The sequence below is a fragment of the Propithecus coquereli genome, unplaced genomic scaffold (genome assembly GCF_000956105.1).
Source record: "Propithecus coquereli isolate 6110/MARCELLA unplaced genomic scaffold, Pcoq_1.0 Scaffold456, whole genome shotgun sequence".
NCBI lineage: Eukaryota > Metazoa > Chordata > Mammalia > Primates > Indriidae > Propithecus > Propithecus coquereli.
Genome location: NW_012150352.1, coordinates 920,056 through 938,987, shown reverse-complemented (window position 1 = coordinate 938,987; position 18,932 = coordinate 920,056). Strand labels below are relative to the sequence as shown.

The following is an 18,932-nucleotide window of genomic DNA, read 5'->3' as shown; positions in this document are numbered from 1 at the left end:
TCTCATTTGGTGCTGTGATGTAGACATCACTCCCCCCACCCATTTTCCAGATGGGAAACGGAGGTCTGGGGAGAGTTTAGATGGACACACATCCTGGCAGCCCCTCTTGAACCACTCTCTGTCCTGGAAGCCCCTGCTTCCTCCAGAAGCCTGTCACCATCCCCAGCCTTGGGGCTGCAGGGAGTGTCCTGGCCTTTCCTTAGCAGCTCTTTGCCCCCAGGGACTCCCATTCCAAGGAGTCCCTCTGCCCAACTTTGGTGCATATTAAGCCATAATTAATCTGCTTCCTCATTTCTTATTCATCAAAGGCACACACAGCAGCAACCAGGGCTGGTGCAGGGAAGGGGCCAGCAGCCCAACCCTTGGCAGTGTCCCCAAGCCTCCCACTGGGCCAGCCCATCTCCAAATGCCTCCAGCCTCCGCACCGAGCAGGGCCTCCTCCCACAGGATGGCGTCCTGGATTCTGCTGCACCGGGCACGCCCCCTGCCAGGCAGCGTGCACCTCTTGTCTCCTGGAGGCCAGTGGGCTGTGTGCATTGCACAGTGACGGCTCTCACCTCCACCTCCCCAACCCCGGACCAGTCTGGGGTGGGAACCTGGCCAGGAGAGCGGGAGCAACTCAGGCTCGGGGCGACATACAGGGCTGGCACCTGGACCACAAGGCTGGCTCTGCTCCCTTCTCCTGGGTCCCAGAGGAAGGGGGGAGTCCCTAGGGCCTTGGGATGAGCTTGGGGCACGCTTGTGGTCACCAGTGGTACTCAGGGTCCTCTCCCAGGTGGTGCAGCTGAGTTGGTGGCTTCTGTCTGGGCAGGCCAGCCTGGGCTGGAGCTGGGAACAAATAGGACACTTCTGGTCCCTGAGGGCCCAAAGTCTGGTGCAGAAGCCAAACTCCAAGGCAGGGTCCCTGAGCTGTGCCCAAGGCGTCTGCTATAGCTTCCTGCCCCTCCCCCGCCCCTGCAGGGAATGCGGATCCCTCTAGAGCCACCCACCTGGCAGTGACAGCTAAATTGGGAGCTGCTGTTCACACCAGGAGCCCAGCGGGCAGTCAAAATGGGGTCGGGAGGGAGGGGCACCTGCTGAGGGTACCCATGAGCTTCCAGTAGGGCAGGGAAGGCAGGCCTGGGCATAGCCATGGCTGTCAGCTGGGGTGGACAGGGGTGGAGGGCAGGGCAGGCCTTGAAGACCCATCTTGCTGGGGCAGCTCAGGCTCAGGCTTGGTTCTGACCGCTGGCCTGGGATGCCCAGCTGGCCAGTACCCTGCCTTGCTCTTCCCAGGGCTCCTTGGGTCCCTGAGTCCCGTTTCTGGGCCCCGCGATCCATGGGTCATGCAGATTTGTTCCGTTTCCCAGATGGAGGGGCTGAGGGCTCATCTCAGGGTGCCCTACCCGGGACACAGGAGGGCCAGCCTGACTCGGAGCTCAGTGCTCCAACCCAAGGGGAATCATGGAGGCCCCTCCACTCTGTCCACTCACTGCTTTCATCTGATTGCTTTCTCAGTCATTTAGTCACTCAGCAAACACTGTGGGAGTCCACTCCAACCCTACTCCCCTCATGACCACAGGGTACAGGTGGGGAAACTGAGCCCCAGGGAGGAAGGCCTTGCCGTGGGTTCCTCAGTTAGTGATCTCAGAACAAAGGGCATGTCCGAGCCACATGGCCACGTGGAAGCCCAAGGGATGATTGGACAGAGCCCATCTGGCAACTCCCTGGCACCCCACATTCTGCCAGGGTGACTCAGACCAAGCCCTCAGGGCTCTGCGCCCCAGCAAATGGCTCTGCCCGCAAGAGCCATAGGACTGGGAGCTGTGCAGGGTGGGGCCCACAAAGTCCTGACCCCTGCCCGAGCTGATCCCAAACTGAGTCTCACTAGACCCCTTCCCAGGTTATGGGTAGGGAGCAGGGTGGGGCCAGCCCTGGCCCTGTGATGAGACAGGGTCTCTGTGGACGGTCCTGGAGACCAGACTGGGGCTGGGACCACTGGGCATAGGGCCTGAGTTTTTTCTCTTGTCCAAGGGGCGCTGTCACGGGCTTCCTTGGATGGAACTCGAGGCGCACATAGGCGGTGCCTGGAGTGAGGAGGGGGCTCTGAGAAGGCTACAGCAGCCGGCGGGCCTCTGAGACTGGGGTATTTTTAGCCAGGATTCCTGCTGACAGTCCAGGCTGGCCGAGGATTGCTGCCAGCCTGAGAGGCGCTGCTTCCGGCCTGCGTCAGGACATCTGGGGTCTGCCCACCCCCACCTTCTGCTTGGAGCCCCCGCCCCACCAGACCATGCAGCCGACCTGGGCGAGGCTCTCCCAGGGGTCAGCCACAGTGGGAGCCAAGCCCAGGCCTGGGCCCTGGGGTGTGGCTGAGAACAGGCCACTGGGGCTGCCTGTGTCTTGGGTCTTGGGTTCCCAGCTGCCACTCTCAACTGCCCCATGTGAGGCTCAGGTTTCTGGAAGGCTCTGATTGCTGCCCGGCCTCCAGGTTCTCAAGCTAAGGATTCACAGGCTCAGCTTAAGGGCCGACTGGTTGCAGCCTCCCAGCTGCCCAGAGGGCTTCTCTGGAACAAGCGGCCACTCTGTGGCCACTGGCGCCGCTGGGCTATGGGGCTGCTCTGGCTGGTTCTGCAGGGCTAGGCTGGCTCTGAGGTGCGAGTGTGCAGAGGGGCCCACACCTTGGCCTGCAGAGCCTCCCCCAGCTTGGCCTTGACCACCTCTCTTCCCATCCAGAAGTGGGGACATCCGGAAAGAGGGTCTTCTGTGTTGGCCACTCCCTCGGGACACTCCTCTCCCCCAGGCTGCAGGCAGAACCACAGTCCAGCCTCCTCGACAGCACCAAGCCTGTGTACTCCATCTGCTGGACGTGGCTGAGTCCCCAAGAGCAAGGACGAGGGCACAGGTGGATGAGATAGACCCAGATTGGGGCCCAGCACTGGGACCCACAGCCTGTTCTGTAGCCCGGCTGAAGCTCTCACTGCTGGTTCCTTAAATGAATCAAAGGTTTGTTGAAACCAGTTCTGAAGTTCACGGGAAAGAGTAAGCACACAGGGCAGAGTGGCCGTATTGCACCCTAAAGCACATTATGTCCTTAGACCACAGTGACCAGCACATCCATGGACAGTCAGATGACGAGAAAGTCCAGAAAGAAGTTCAAACACAGACAAGAGAAAGGGAAGGTCAAATCTGGAATGAAAAGGTGGAATATTCAATAAATAATTCTGAATATACAATCAACATCTGGCTTTAGGACAACTAAATTGGTGTGGGTGGTAAAACTCAGATTCCTACCTCACTCCTTGAAGCTAAAGTAAGTTCCAAATGGAGAAAAGATTTAAAAAGTAAAAATGAAACCATGAAACCACTAGAAGAAAGCATGGAATAAAAAAAATTATAATCTTGAATCATTCTAAGAATTATACAAAACCCAGAAGCCATAAAGTAGAAGACGGATATATCAACCTCAAAAATAAAAGGCAGATGCATGGAGGGAAAAAACCAAAACAAAAAGATAAACAACGATGTGTAAAGATATTGGCAACTAATCTCACAAAGGGCTATTTTTGGTTTTATATACAAATCAGTAAGAAAAAGACCAACAGCCCAAGAGCAAAATGGGCAGAGACATGAGATAAAGCAGTGAAACGATGCTGAACTCTGCTGGAAATAAGAAAGGTGGAATTTTAAGTCCCAGTGCCATGCAGTCCTCCGACCTGTGGGGCGGCAGCGTTTGTCAAGGCGGGGGATCCCCGTGGGGGCCGGGGCGCCCGCAGATGTGGCCAGGGGTGTCATGTAGCTGGAGATGGGAGAGGAGGAGACAGGGATCCATTCGAAACACCAAAGAAAGTATATTTTAAAGTAAAACAACTGACACCCATCTGTTTCGCTGCTACCAATGCGGCGGTGGGCAGGCTGTAGCGGCCATCCTGCCACCCAGGTCTGGCGCCCAGTTCTCCTGTCGCCTGCCCACACTCTTTGTCTTCATTAGCGCCCTGTTACCACAGGCCTGCTTTAATTAGTCTCATGTCCGGCTGCTCAGGAGCATCTCCAGGTTCCACGGGGGTGGGGTAGGGTCGGGGGGCAGAGGCCTTGCTTGGCCCCTAGGGCCTCTTGGGGGCCCCAACCACGGATCCACTGCCCCCGCTCATTGGCTGTGGTCATGAATGCCCAATCCATGTTGTCTCACCCCAGCCGTCCCCATCTGTCACAGGCCACCAGCAAAGCCCAGGCCTCCCACAGACATGGCTCTGGGCAGTACCTTTGCCTTCCCAGCCTCAGTTTCCCTGATGGTGAAATGGGGTGAGAACTACTTCCTAGGAGGGAGAATATGCAGGAATGGGGAGGGAGGGAGACATGAGGGGAGAAGTGCCCCTGAGGGTGTCCTGGGGTGGGACAGAGTAGGGGGAGGAGTGTGGGGGAAAGGGAGGAGGAGTAGGGGGAGGAGTGGGAGGAATATGGAGGAATTGGGAGGAGCAGTGGGGGGAGGAGGAGTGGGGGGAGCGGTAGGAGAAGGAGTGTGGGGGAAGGGGAGGAGGAGTAGGAGGTGGAGTGGGAGGAGGATGGGAGGAGTTGGGGAGGAGTATGGGGGAAGGTGAGGAGGAGTGGGAGGAGGAGGAGTGGGAAGAGGCACAGTGACAGCTGGCGGGATTGCCCCAGAACCCTCTGCACCTGCGGGTCTGGAAGCCCCTCTGTGGGCCCTGAGGTGCAGGCCTTTCCCCTGGCCCTGCCCCACTGGGCTCTAGGACAGGGCGACTCTGTGGGGGGAGCCTTATGGTCTGGGTAGGGACGTGTTGCCCTGCAGCACCTGACTGCACCTAAAGTGGGAAAAGGCCCTGTCACCTGCCTGCCGGGGGGTGTGGTCGAGGCAGCAGCCCCTCCACATCACAGTGGAGGACTCTGAGGCCCAGAAGTGCGTCTCTAGCTCCCGGAGTAAAGAGGGGATGGGGCATCTCATGGTGGCGGGAGCAGCCAGAGGCCTCGCTGGCCAAACACACTTCTGTGTCCCCTTGTTTTGGGGGCATTTCGGTGACCGAGAGTCAGATCCCGGAACAGAAAAAGGGCCTCAGGTGAGAACTGCGGAAACTCATGTGGAGTCTGGGCCTGAGCGGGCGGTGGCGCAGCCTTGGCTCCTGCACTGCGACTTGCCAGCGTGAGACGCTGGCAGGAGGGAACCTGGCTGTGTGGTGTATGGCAGCTCTCGGTACTGCCTTCTCAACTTTTCTGTAAATATAAAACTGTTCTAAAATTAAAAAGTTTATTTTACAAAAAAGGACGGACTTGTTGGCAAAAATCCAGGATATGTAGAACCAAGCCGTAGCGCCCAGGCCCAGCCTGGCACACTCCGAAGGGCTCTGCCTAGCGGTGGGAGGCCTGGCGGGTTTGTTCCCTCTGTCTGTCCTGCTCGGGTGTGGCGGTGGGCTTTGAGTTAGGCTGGGTCTTACCCTGCCAAGGGCACCCCTGCACCCAAGACCTGGCCCAGCTCTGGCTCCCTGTGGGCTGAGGTCAGCCCTGCCCTCACGGGTACCCCGTGTACAGACGGCTGATGGAGGAGGGGCTTGGCCCATCGGAGCTCTTGGTGGGTCAGGGTGGAGGCCTCGGACCGAGCTGGCCCTCTCCTGCTTGGCTGCGGCTGCGTCTCCGGGCCTCTCTGGCCTCCTTTAGTTCCTCTGCAGAAAGTAGAGTGTGGCAGGGGACTCCCTGCCCTGAAGGTCAGACAAGCCAAGAACGAAGCCCTACACTATCACCTGAACTCTTCCTGCTGAGCGGCTGCCTCACTCTGGGTAGGGTCCCCTTGATAGAATAGCCATCATCTAACTCTGTGGCAGAACAGGGACAACGGCAGCTCAGACACCAGCCCTCGGCCAAGGTTGCTGAGGTGGGACAGGGGTCCAGGCCAGTGAGGGCGGGCGCAAGGCCAGGCCCCACAGAGACAGCCTGGGGTGCAGCCAGCTCTGCTGCCTCTCCCTGGCTTCCTTCCCTCTAACCTGTAACTCCCAGGAAGTCCCTGAGGGGCCCAGCTGAGTGGCAGGCCTGCCCTGGGACCAGGAAGCAGGTCTGGGATTGGCCACTCTCACCAGGATCCTGGGTTGGAGCTGGGGAGCAGGGTCTCCCCAAAGAAATGGGGTGTCCTGTTCCCGGGCCCGGCACAGAGCCCTGCCCCCCAGATACCTGTAGACATTTGCTAAGAGTGGACTCCTGTTTCCATTACACAGGAGAGGAAACTGAGGCTCAAAGTAGTCCCAGACCCTAGATGGCTGCCTCTCCCTCTGCCACGCCAGGACAGGTGGGAGGAGGCAGCTGTAACCAGAAAATTCTGCTGTGGATTTTTCCAGTTGCATGAGTCTGAGGACGTGATAAAAGGGTAGATTGTGGGGAGATTAAAAGTATGAGTGGTACACAGGACGGGAAGCGGAGGAACCTCAAAGACCCCACTATGCTTCCGACGGGTGACTCAGAGACAGCTCCAACACACAGAGTACACGGAGTTTGGAGGGGACAGGCTCTGTCTCTGGATTACGCACCTCGTGCAGCTGGTCCCAAATCTCGGCTGCCAGTCCTGGGCCATCCTGTGCTGGGGTACACTCTGGAGCCTCAGAGACCCTGTCTGCTCCCAGGCAGGAAGTGGCCCTCTGTACGGATGGCAGATTGGGCCTCAGGGAGGGAAGTGCATCTTCAGAGGGCACTCGCTGTCTGCCAGCTGCTCATCAGCGCCCTCTGTGTGCTGCAGAGTGACCAAGGGGAGCCGGCTCTCCCCAGGAACCAACCGTGCCTCAGTTTCCCTCAGCATATCAAACTTTGAATTAAATCCCTATAAAAGCACGCCTGTTCCCAGGGTGGGGCTGAGAGTCGGCCACCCACATCAGAGTGAGAATTAGTGGGTACGCTAGCCCTGGCAGGGGCTACATTTGGCTAGATGGAGAAGAGGAGGAGGCAGCACCCGCTGGGCTTGGGCAACCGTCTCGGCTGCCCCCGCCCAGGCCCACCAGGAGAGGAGGGAAGCCTTGAAGTGCCAGGCCTTTGAATCGCTCATCTCCATAGCAACGCGTGGGCACAAAGGGCCGGGCCAGCAAGCAGGCAGCGGCCACGAAAGGCTGGGAAGAGGAAGGGAATCTTTTATTTATGGGGAGGGAGCGTCAGGAGACCAGCTGTGCCCATGCTCATGGCCAGGCCGTGGTCTTGAGGCCCTGCTCCCTGCCCTGTATGCAGCTAGGGCCCCTGAGCAGCACCCACCCTGCACACCGCTGACCCACCCAGCCTGGCCAGGAGTGTGGGCAAATGAGGGGGGGCACCCAGGCTGGGTAGCGACCCCAGAGGACCCCTGGGAGAGAAAGGTCCCCTGCCATCCACCATACCTCAGTCTCCGTGGCTTACGCACCCAGGCAGTTGCCATGCTGAGAGCCCGCAGGACCCGCAATGAGGAAGTGGGACCCGAGCCAGTCCTGCAGAGATAGAACTCAGGCGGAGGCTGCTCCCACAGGCTTTAAAGAAGGGCCTTGTAGGAGAGGCGGCTAGAAGGAGCCAGACGTGAGCAGTAAGAGCCACAGGTGCAAAAGCCCTGAGGCCAGAGCTGGCAGTACCTGAGGACAGGCAGGAAAGCGGGAGCTCGAGGGGCAGGCCCTGTTGGGCACAGGCAGCCGCCCCATGCCACCTGGCCACAGCCGCTCACCTCGGATGGGGGGCCTTGGGCCTGGGTGCTGTGGGTCCCACTGGCTGTGCGTGAGGCCACCTGCCAGCCCCACCTCCCCCAGGCTGCTACCTTCCATGCTCACACCCCGCTCCCTGAGCCCCCAGACACAGGAGATGGCACCTGCGATGCCACGGGTGGGGGATTCTGACCCAGACCTGGAAGCAGTGCAGAAATTTCATTTCCTTTTTCAAAATATCTGAGCCAGATTGAAAGGAGAGAGTGAGAAGAGAAAGAGAGAGAAACACCCACCACAGGCCCCGGCCCCTCCCAGCCTGCATCTCCTTTCTTGGAAAATGCCTAAAATGGGGCGATATTTATGAAATTGGGGGAAGTGAATTGGAAATTCAAAGCCAACACGTACACTGCACGTGTGTGGTTTTGAGCCGAGGTGGGATGAAATGAGGTCCTAGGTGCCAGTGAGGAGCCCAGTTGCTGGGGCTGGGAGCCGCTGGGGAGATACTGTGTTTCCTCTGGCCGGATCTGGGCTGCCTGGGAAGCTGCGAGCCTCTCAGGGACCCAGGGCGCCTCGAGCCCAAGTCCAATAGGCTAAGTCTGAGCTCTCATCGCCCCCCACAACACTGGGGGAGATGGCCTCCCCATGCCCACCTCTGCCCCTCTGCCCCAAGCCTGTCTGTCCCTCTCCATGCGCTGTCCTCAGGGTCAGTTTTATCTCCAGCTGAGCCCTGTGCTGGGGGAGGGAGGGCTCCGGGGGACTGCGCAGGGCCGAGGCGAGGAGGGACTCTGTCAGGCCAGGGGCCATGGGCACAGAGCTGCACACGGGAGGGAGGAGCCAAGGTGGGCAGGGCAGCCTCTCCACAGATACCGTTCTGGAAACAACCCGGCCTCCCGGTCCCACAGCTGGGATGCCTGGGCCCAGGGAGCCTGGGTGACGGTCCCCGACATCCCACCACGTTCAAGTGGCACATCGTGGCTTTGGGACTCCAATCCAGATGAGCCCCCTACTCTTCCTGGGGTCTCTGAAACTCAGAAGAAAAGGCTCATGGCCGCCACATGATTCCTCCGGGTTCTGTGGACTCTCTCCCACCCCAGCTGGAGGTTCTCGTGCTGGGGCGGAGCGGGGTGTCTTATCCTCCCATTTCCTCCCTCCTCAACTTCATCTTAGAGATGAAAAAACATGACACATGGGGTCAAACAGCTGGGAAAGGCAGTCAGTGCTCCTGCTGGGCCAGCCAGATGTGGAGCCTTCCTGGGACCACCTGTGAGGCCGGACCCTGCCCACCCACAGGTGTGGTCAGCACACCCTTGATGCCCCCCAGTGCCCGCCATACCCCATTGGCCCCTGTGTGGGCAGACTGTCCCTGGCACAGCCATGGCCTCTAAGTGCCACGTCCAGAGGAACCCACGCACTGTCTCTCCTCAGCCCTGCGAATGGCTGGCGGGGGCTCCACGTGTCCTCCCCACCCTCCCCGCCTTCTCCCAGCCACTCTGCTGCAGGACATTCCCAACGGTGGGAAGATGGTGGCCACTGAGCTGCAGCCGCCCAGGGAGGGGGACAGGCGAGGTCACGCCAGTTGGGGGCCTCAGTGCCCCCTTGGCGGCCTGATTCATGGGGCCTGGGAGGAGAGCGAGGCGGGGACTGCCTCCCAGGACAGTGGAGACGGGAGGTCCAGGGAGCCTGGCGGCTGGACAGGAGGGGATGCGTGGCCCGGGGAGGGCAGAGCCAGGACACAGGTCTTTGTTCCATGTGCGGTGGTGTGTGCAGTGGCGTGTGCGGTGGCGTGTGCGGCGGCTCTAGTCTGTCTTGGTAAGCGGTAGGAAGGAGCTCCTTTGCTCAGTCAACTCTCTTGTTACAGAACACCCCCCCTCCTGGAAAACACTGTGACTCAGAGAGGAGCCAGGTGGAGCCAGTTCAGCTGGGTGCCCTTGGAGCTCGCCTGAGACGCCCCGGTGGGCACTGCCCCTGGGGAAGGCGCGGTGCCTCAGGCTTGCGGGCGTGTGTTGAGTTGGGCTGTCATTTGCTGGACAGGCGCTGAGCAAGGGGCCCTGCGGGCACCCGGGGCCGAGTCGCCCCTGAGCTCCGAGGAGGGAGGAAGCCACGGAGTTGATGCCAGCTGCTAGGAGGAGCCTGTAGACTTGCCAGCTCCTCAAAGTCATCTGAGAGCCAGCCAAGGCCACCACAAACCCCGGCATCCTTCCCAGCCATGGCCCAAGCGCTGCACAGGCGGACGCTGGGCCTGCCCTGTCTTCCTGGCGTGCCATGTCTGGGGTGGAGGCTGCAGACATTCAGTGCGGGCTCCTGGGGCCAGATAACGGCTCCGAGGGGTGGCAGGCGCCTGGGGACAGGGCTGTGGAGCTGGAAGGTGCCCGAGGAGTTGGGGGATGGGGCTGGTGGAGGGGTTGGCGAGGGTCTCCAGCTCCTGTCTCCCCACAGTGTGACCTGAGGGTTGGGGTTGAGAGCAAATGATTCTCCTGGGCATGGAGTCCTCCAGGGAGCACCTCCCAGGGAGCGTTCCCTGCGCCCTGACTGCCCCCTGGAGGGGCCTCCCTGGGGGGCTGGAGCTGGGACCTTAGGGGCCACTGGGCATGTCTGGGGTTCCTACACCAATGTGATTGTTCCGGGGCCTGCTTCTTGCCACTTCCTCGGGAGGCACAGGGCCTTGCCGGAGCTGCAGGGAGCCAATTACCCACAGGGCGAGCCGGTTGCAGGTAACTGGGAAGACGGGCTTTCAATGTGGAGCTGAGCTCCGGGGCGCATCGCTGGCACCGGGACTTGGGGACTCAGTGGCCTGCCCAACCCCATACCTAATTGGGAGCCCCTATGTGCCACTGTCTCCGGGGGCAGGGGGAAGGCGGGTGCTGAGGTGTGGTCCCACAGATGCCTCCGGACCCTACAGGTCAATCGGTGCTGGCCCAACCCTCCTCCTCTGCCTCCCAGAAGGCTCTCCTCTTTCCTTACATTTGCGGACCTCCATCCTTGAGCCCTGGGGCTCCAGGTTAGGGAGTGACACTCCCCGCCTGCTCTTCCTTCAGGGAGTGCGTGGCTCTCCTGGGGCACCCAGGCTTCCTTCTCACAGGGTCCCCTGGGCGAGCTGTCTAGAGGGAGGCAAAGGCTGCGGGTCAGGCAGACCTGGCTTTGTTCCTCCTCCAGCTCACTGCTGAAAGGCAAATTGTCCCCCCGACACGGGGTGGAAGTGAGGAATAAGTAGCTACCAGCACTCAGCAAAGAGCCTGGCCACGGTGGGGCAGGGTGAGGGACAGAGATGACACATAGTGAGTCTGTAGCTCTAAGGCACAGAAAGCCCACCACAAAGTGGGAGATGGTGAAGGGGACTTCCAGGCTGGGAAGAGTCCCAGCGGGGTGGGTTTCAGGTGCTCCTTGCTCAGAGTTCAGCTCTCGGGGTTCCCTCAGTGGTACTTCCCTGGGGCCTACCTCACCCTCCGGGCAGCCCCCGTCTGCACCTCTCTCCCCAGCTGTCCATCAGCCACCCTGAGCTCCTCCTTTGGGCACCAACTTGGACCCTCGTAGTGCTTGGGGCCGGCCACGGTGACCTGGCCAGCCTGGGTTCTGCTCATTCCTGACCAGTGGCTGTGGCAGGCACCTGTCTGCACTGATGAGCTGAGCCCACCAGGCCGCAGCCCTCACTGTGGGAGGGGGTCGGGCCCAGCTGTGGGGCTGGGCTGGTTTCAAGGAGGTTTCTGAGGAGTGGGTGGGAGCAGGAGGGCAGCGGGGAGCTTCTGTGCAGGATGGGCTCTGCAGGACACACTTGGGGCCACCGGTGGGGTTGGGAGGTGGGGCGTGGTGGAGATGGGGCCGGTGCAGGAGAGCAGAGGGCACTGTCCCCGGCTGGGCAGGATGGGGTGAGGGCAGTGAGTGGGCGCGGGAGTGGGTCCTGCGGAGGCCGGGTTGGGCGAGGCCCATGGGCCCCCCCAGTTATGGAGGGGGATGCTAGTTACAGGCGAGACACTGGACGTGGGCGCCAAGAAGGCTGGTAGCCTGGGGCGTCTGGTGGCAAATTCCAGGACGCCACCCCTGCGTCTGACAGGGCCTGGCTGATGGGAAGGAGCTGGAACCAGCAGCCTCAAGGGGGCAGTTCCCCGTCCCCAGAAGATATGTGGGAAATGACCACTAGCCAAGACCACGAGGCTCTGCAGCCCTCAGGTGCTGGGCTCCAGGTGGCCACCTTTTTGGAGACCCCATGGGGAGAGGTTAGCCTCTGAAGACTCTTAGGCCTGGCTCAGCCTGGCCAGGTCCTGGGGGCCACGTCTCTGTCTCGCCCTGTGACATGGTGCCCTCACTATGGAGGGGTCTCGGCTGGAGGGGAGGGCCTTTGTCCACACAGGGCTGATGGCCTGCGGACAGGGGTCTCCGCGCTGCAGATGTGTCCAGCGTGTGTGGTGCAGGGGTGGCATAAACACGCTCTGAGGTGCCTGGATTCGTCATCTCAAGCACCGCCAAGAAGGTGCTGGAGCCTCACCCCATCCTCCGGGGCCCAGGAGCACAGGAAGGAGACCTCGTGCCCGGCTCCGGCCTGGCCAAGGTGGCGTGCAGGAGGGGGACCTGTGGGAAGGCCAGTGGAGGGGTGCAGAGGGCAGAGGCCTGAGGGGAGATGGCCCCTGGTCAGCGACTGGGCTGGGGTCAGGAATGAGGAATGAAGCCTGGCCTCTCTCTGCAGTGGCTGCCCAGGTCTGGGGTGTCCTGAGGTGGAACAAGGCCAGGGGCAGAGCAGAGCTGCTCTGGGCACAGGGTGGTCCAAGTCAGCGCCCAGCGAGTGCTGTGAGCTCAGCTTGGAGGCTCCACGGCCTTCTTCTGCCCTCTGCCGGCCATCTCTGTCCCTGCAGGCCTGGCCACCTGCTGGGACAGGAGGTGGGGGGGGCACCTCACTCGTGGGCTGGACCCTGGAGCCTACAGCCCAGGGTGGGCGGTGCTAGGAGTCAGGGCAGGGTGGAATCCCATGCATCTGAGGGAGTCTGAAGGGGTGGGAGCCTATGTCCACTCCTATGCCCACTGTCGCCCTGGCTAGTGGCTCCTAGGGACTCTCTCTGGTGGGAGTCTGGTGGGCTGCCACCACTGCCCCCAGTGGCTAAGGAAGAAAGAGGGGCTCAGAGAGGCTGAGCAGCTGTCTGAGGTCATACAGCAAGCAGACACAGAGTGCCCCTTAGAGAGGCAGCCCCAGGAAGGCCCTCGTATGTCCATGGCCCAAGGGACAAGAGACCCTAAGATGGGTTGTGGCTCCCCATTCCCGGCCCTTGTGGGGGTCTGAGGAGAGATTAAACGCAGGGTCTCACCTGCCTCCTGTCTTCTGTCCCTAGCCACACCCTAAATGGGACCCTGCTCCCCCAGCCCCTCCCCCCACAGGGTCACCACAAGGACCAAGGGGAAAGTCCATTTTTCGGTGGATCTTTCTGCATGTGCTGTAGAGCACTGGACATTAAAAATGAATTCCATCCATCTTAATGGCAGTTACAGTCAGGTAGCCACAGCCATTGGACACAGGCGTGTGCTGAAGGTGAGATTTACACCCGGCACGTGGCCAGGCTCAGCCCAGGCTGGGCACTCACCTGCGCTCATCCCACGCTCAGCCCCCAGGGCCCCAGGACAGGAGTGGAGGCTGCGGCTGGGCAGGTCGGGGTAGCTGGAACTCGGGAGGCTGTGGTTAGATATGAGGGTCTGGTGAAGACCTGAGCTGGAGCCCCAGCTCTGCTGGCCCTGCCGTGACTAGAGAGCATCTGCATCCCTAGAGCTTCCTCCTGGCGCATGAAGTGGGAGTGGGTCCTGCAGGCTGCCCCTCCTGTTCAAGGATGCCAATTGAGGGGGCTGGCCCTGACACCCAACCCTGGGGAGGAGGTACGGTTGCTGTTCTCCACTGGTGCTGTGGGGCTTGCTGACTCTTAGGGGACGCCCTCCAACGGTGTGCTGCCAGGACAGAGATTGTCTGTCTCCCTCTGGGCTCCCTGGTGCCAGACTGATGGCTAGATGGATGGGCCTACTGTGCGCAGGGGACGGTGGCAGGAGCTGAGCTGAGGCCAGGTTTTTGCCTGTGGGCAGGAGGCCAGGAAGGGTGTGGGGAAGCATTGTGGCGGGAGGGATCCTATGAGACAAGAGGCCCTCGGTGCCTGGGCCTCCCTCCACCTCCTTCCCTGCTCCCGTCCCTCCAGAACATCACCTGGAGCCCGCCCTGCTCTTTGGGGGTGTCAGGGCATGCCCCAGTTGCTGCTGTCTTGGCCCCACCCACCCTGGCAGGCCGCAGGCGGGACGAGTGCTAAAAGCATCTCCTGGCTTTCTCTGGGGCACCTGCCTAGAGCCACGAGCCCGGCGTGGCCTGTCCAGTGTCCTGAGAACTCACCCTGCCGTTGTCCTGGGCCATCTGTCTGGGGCCGTCCTTGGTTCATTCCTTACTGTCCAGGCCTCTGTGAGGACACACATGGACCCTGGAAGGGAGCACATGAGCTGGTACGTGGCTGGTGACAGGGAGCTAAGGCCCATGAGAAAACATGAAGAATCATTAGTGAATTGGGAACGTGCCTCCCAGGAAGTACGTGGGGCGGCGGGGGCTACAGGGACAGAGGCCTCAAGCCTGTGCACAGGTGCGGGTGCACCTTCCTCGCAGGGTGGTGGCTGTGCACACTCCTTGATCACACATGCGTGGGGCAGGGCAAATGTCCTCCGCGTGTCTGTGCTTGCGGCATGTGGGTGTGCGTGTCCGCCTACGTGCAGTGCGTGTGCACATCTGTGTCACGCCTGCCAGGAAAAGACAACCGAGAGAACCGTGCCCGAATCTTCTCTCTGGCTTCCCGCCCCGGGTGCTGGGATGTCAGACCAGGTCATCCTCACCTTCACCCTTCCCCGTATTGACTACCTATCTACCAAAGCACACCTTAGCTTTACAATCAGAAATGAAATGAGTTTTTTCAAGATGAGCGGCCTTCAGAGTGTGTCCTTGGAGGGCCCCCCGCTGACTTCCTTACCATCCAGAGAAGGGTCCAGGGCCCTGTCCTGCCCTCTGACACCCACCCCCAGACCCACCGTGGCCCCAGGGAGCGGGCAGGGGCTCACCTGAATGGGCATCCCTCATTCCCCAGTCTTAGCCCCCAGAGAGGGCACAGGGCCCCCGGCGTCATGTTCTCTCTCAGTCCTTCCAGCTGATGGCGTCGCCTGCCGCCCTCCGCACCATGCCAACTGCTCCCTCCTGGGCAGGGAGCCTCCAGGGGCCTCTGGGTCTTCTGGTTCCATGGCAGCTAAACCCTGGTCTGTCTCTGCTGGGGGAAGGGTCCCCAGGTATGCCCCCTGGCTCCCTGCCCCACTCTTTCTCACTGGCTGCCACACAAACACAACGTGGGTTTAAACATCAACCAGAGGCGGGGCAGGCCCCGTGTACTGCTGTCTGTGGTGACAGCGTCAGTCACAGCCCAAGGCTATTTCTAAGCCCCAAGCCCACCTGGTGGCCACCTCTGAAGAGCTGCAGAGTCCCATGCAGCTGCGACAACCACGGGCAGGTATTTGTAGAGCGGTGCGATGTGCAGGGGGACATCAGCCGCATGCACCGCTTGGGTCTGGGAGGCAAAGGTCAGTGTGACTCAGCTATGGGTACAGCCAGCACCAACAAAAAGCCTGGCCAACACAAGGAAGGAAAATCGATGCTGGACAGAACTCACTGCAGACACACCAGGAGCACATTTCCACTTGCGTCAGAACCAGAGGCAGGGCGCCAGCTGGGCGGTGCCGGGAAGCCCGTCCACATGGCTCGGAACATCCCTGGCACGGGGGGATGGGCTCCTCCCTGGCCTCAATGCTGAGCCGGGGCCAGAGAGGAGATGAAAGCCTTGCAGAGCTCCGGCCCAGCCCCGCCAAAGATGTCGCAAACGGGCCCCGAGAGCCTGGCTGTAGGGTGCTGGCCCTACTGTGGGTCTGCCTTGGGAGGGCACATCTCTGGGCAGCCCTGATTGTTACACATCATAACATAAGCTGTAGGGGGACATTATGGCATCGTTACTTTTGTAAAAACTGATGGCAACTCTTTATAGAAGAATAATCAGTGCAAAAACATTACCATAAAAAAAAAGAGTCCTCCTGAGTCTGAGTCCTGCCTTCCTCTGTGCCGGTGTCCTTGCCCCATCCACGTGTGGCCTGGTGGGCATGCGGCTTCAACCACGTGAGCCCTTCCCTCCCCGAGTGTCAGGAATGTGCGTCCAGTTGCCAACATCCAGGTAGGTGCCATCTACCGTCTCGGGCACACCCCGCATTGCTGTGAGCCCAGCACCCCCGGTGGTGGACATTTAAGGGGTTCCTGCACCTTGCTTATCAGGAGCCTTGGCTCTGGCCGCTGCCTGGGAGGTCAGAGGTTGGGGGCTCAGGGAGGGGCTCCAGTCTAACCATGCCGCCCTGGACCCGCTTGCCAGCCCGGAGAACCAGGCAGGCCTGCCTCTGACCGTGCCCCTGGGCCATTACTGGCTGGGTTCCGGGGCTGAAATGCCAATGAGGACAGTCCCTGCTTGAGGCCAGACCCCTGCGAGTCTCTGGGACAACAGGACATGCAGAACCCGCAGTTGTGATGTGCAGCCCTGTCTGTCCCTGTCCCCACCAAAGGAACTCCCCTTGGTGACCCCTGGGAAGACTCTGGTCACTGACATTCTGACACACCTGAGCCAGCAGGGAGCCTCTGCCCTCCCCACCCCCACCATGCTCAGACCTCCAGTAGAGACTGTGGCTTGGCACCTGCAACCCAGTAGCTGGGACCTATGGGGGCCTGTGGGGTCTGGGCCCTACCTGTGCTGCTAGAGGGGGATGATGGAATTCGGGTGTACAGGTCAGAAGTTGAGGCTGCCAGCCCCCCAGGACACCCCCTGGCAAGGGGGCAGGCTTAAAAGTTCGTTTGGGGTGCTGGTCTTGCCCTCCCTGGTCAAAGTCTCATTGTAGCTTCATGGACCGTCTCCTGTGTCCGAGGCCCTGGCTCTCCCTCACCTGGGCAGGGTCCTCCTTATCTCAGCTCAGCTGTCACCTCCACTCGGAAGCCCCCTGCCCCCTCACTGGGGGCCCAGGAGGTACAGCCAGCCCTGGGGCTGTGCCCCCTGCTGGTGGTGTCTGGCAGGGACGGAGCCATTTCTGAAAGCCAAGAAAGGCTCAGTCGGTCACGTAACCCCGACTCGGGCCAGCCCCTCAGGAGCGCCAGCCAGAAGCCACTGTTTGGCTTTTTCTTTCTAGGGATATTATTTAAGCACTTTAAAAAATCCTTTTTTTTTTTAAATCACAAAAGTCACACACAGGCTCATTGGGTTAAGAAGCTCAAAGTAGACAGAATTATGTAAAGTACCTATCCCAGCCTGCTCCTCCTAGGGACCCTGCTGGCCTGGGGCATAGGCAGAGACCACCAGAGCTGCCCACCTCAGCGTTATGCCATGTCCTGCCCTGAAGCCTTGGGCCTTGTGGGATGGCCAGGCACCGCTCCCTGGGGAGAACGCCGCTTGGGCACCAGGTACATTCCAGATGTACACGCTGCCTCCGATGGGCTGGAGAGAGAGGCTGTGGCCGGGTGGGGGCCAGTGGGGAGATTATCTCAGGCTGCTGCCTGGTGTCACCAAGCATTTGGTTCCTGGTCGACCACACAGAACCCCACAGATCTGACATCCCGCCCAGATATGAAGGGTGCAGGCCCCAGACTCACAGGGTTGTATGTATGTGTCCCCTAGGGAGGGGCCGCAGGGAGACCAAAGTCACAGCTTCCTGGAATGGCCCTGCCTCTGAGATCCTGCCCGGTACCTGTCAGCCCTCTGATGAGGTCCCTGGGGACCTGCTCCTGCCTACACAGGCACCAGCCACCCTGCAGAAAGGTTGTGAATGCCATGCTCGTCAGCAGAATATACCGATTTTACAAGAAAAGAATCTGGGGGTGGGGGTGCGGGCAGGAGTGGAATCTAAATACCTTTCCTCATACACGCATTGAAAATGGTTATATAAAGTGACGAAGCGCGGTGGCATTCAGGTAAACATAGTGGCATGTTCTGGGATCTAGCAGACAATCTTAACTTCAGGAAATACAACCATATTTTACTAACTCCAAGATAAAAATGAATAAAATGACATAGCTAACTAGAACTTGAGTAGGATCTAGGAACGCCGGCGTGGAGTGGATAAAGGGATGACTTGGCAATGAGGGAATTTACATGCCGGGGAGCAAATACCAGTCCACGTTTGGTGCAGGCTGATAACGGGAAGACGAGCCCCAGATTAAACAAATGTGAATGAATTTCTCTGCCTGCAGACAGAGCAAATATATCAGTAGAAGCAAGTATACAGCAAGCAGCAAAATGCAACAGATCAGAAGGAACGCAGGTAGCCACGATTCGGGCAGACAAACAAATGTTTCAGGAGATGCAGGTAAAGAGGCACATGGCGAAAAATAACTTTGACAGAGTTCCAACGTCAAATATTTCACTGGGTGTCAGTGCAAGAGGGGAAGTGGGAGGCCCTGAGGGGGGCTGTCTGAATGTAGCAAAAGGGGGTCTGTAAGTGTGCTGAGGGGGCCAGGTGGGCAGCTTCGTGGCCCCTCCGTCCTTGAAGGTCTGTTTCTTGCCTGCTTCCTCCTCCAGAGCTGCTGGCCCTGGTGACTGACCCAACCTCGGGGGGCGACCGGTGGCTGGGCCCTGCCTCATGCCTGAGCCTGGCCCTCTAGAATCCGCCCGTCTCTTGAGCTGGGAAACAGGAGCCCACCCCCATCCACAGAGCCCTCACCCATCCAGCTGACCTCCTTGAGGACAGTCCCCTCACTCCCCCCAGGCCCCCCTGGCCCTGGGGACCGCCCTTTGGCACAGGGTGGTTGTCTGCAGAGGGTTTCCTGCTGAATGCAGGACCAGCTTCCTAGCCTTTACAGAGCACCTGTGAAATAAGTGACTGTCACGTGCAGCTGGGGACTTACCGGCCAGCCTTGTTTCCACAGGCACGCACAGGTGAGTTCTCCCGGTGGACCTGGGGCACCCATCCTGCCACAGTCTGCAGGCGAGTAGATGATCCAGGCAAACCCTGTGCTCCTGCTTCTCGCGCCCTCTCTCTGCAGCCCTGCACCTGGCAGCCCCTGCCACCTCTGCCTCTGTGCCAGGCCACAGGTTTCCTTGAAGCAAATGCTGTAACTTTGAGCCCTTGCCTGTGATTTTTTTTTTTCTAAGATAACAGCTTTATTGAGATACAATTCACATACCATACAATTCTCCCACTTCAAGGGCACAGCTAAATGGTTTTTAGTCTATTCACAAGGTGGAGCAAACATCACCACCGTCTAGTTTCAGAGCACGCCCAGGACCACAGAAACTCCGT

General features: G+C 60.1%; 1 protein-coding gene across 2 annotated transcripts; it reads right to left on the bottom strand.

Moving 5' to 3' along the window:
• Window positions 1–8,568: 8,568 nt before the first annotated feature.
• Window positions 8,569–14,088, bottom strand: LOC105818832. Of its 2 annotated transcripts, none has more exons than XM_012654947.1 (3): window positions 13,972–14,088; window positions 10,584–10,720; window positions 8,569–10,064 (listed from the first exon to the last, which is right to left on the bottom strand). In XM_012654947.1, the coding sequence occupies exons 1-3, from the start codon at window positions 14,015–14,017 to the stop codon at window positions 9,639–9,641; spliced, it is 609 nt and encodes a 202-aa protein (XP_012510401.1). In that variant the 5' UTR covers window positions 14,018–14,088; the 3' UTR covers window positions 8,569–9,638. The 2 variants fall into 2 exon arrangements, with proteins under 2 accessions (XP_012510401.1, XP_012510402.1); XM_012654948.1 differs by lacking the exon at window positions 13,972–14,088 and adding an exon at window positions 13,187–13,382.
• Between the last annotated feature and the right edge of the window lie 4,844 nt (window positions 14,089–18,932).

Excerpts from the sequence above, each read along its gene's own strand:
- LOC105818832 (XM_012654947.1), bottom strand. The coding sequence starts at position 14,017 with ATGAACCAAGGACGGCCCCAGACAGATGGCCCAGGACAACGGCAGG. Across the intron at positions 10,721-13,971 it reads TGGCCCAGGACAACGGCAGG|ACAGCTCGCCCAGGGGACCC; the intron begins GTGAGTTCTCAG and ends GCCTCCCTCTAG. Across the intron at positions 10,065-10,583 it reads AAGGATGGAGGTCCGCAAAT|GTCACACTGTGGGGAGACAG; the intron begins GTAAGGAAAGAG and ends CCCAACCCTCAG.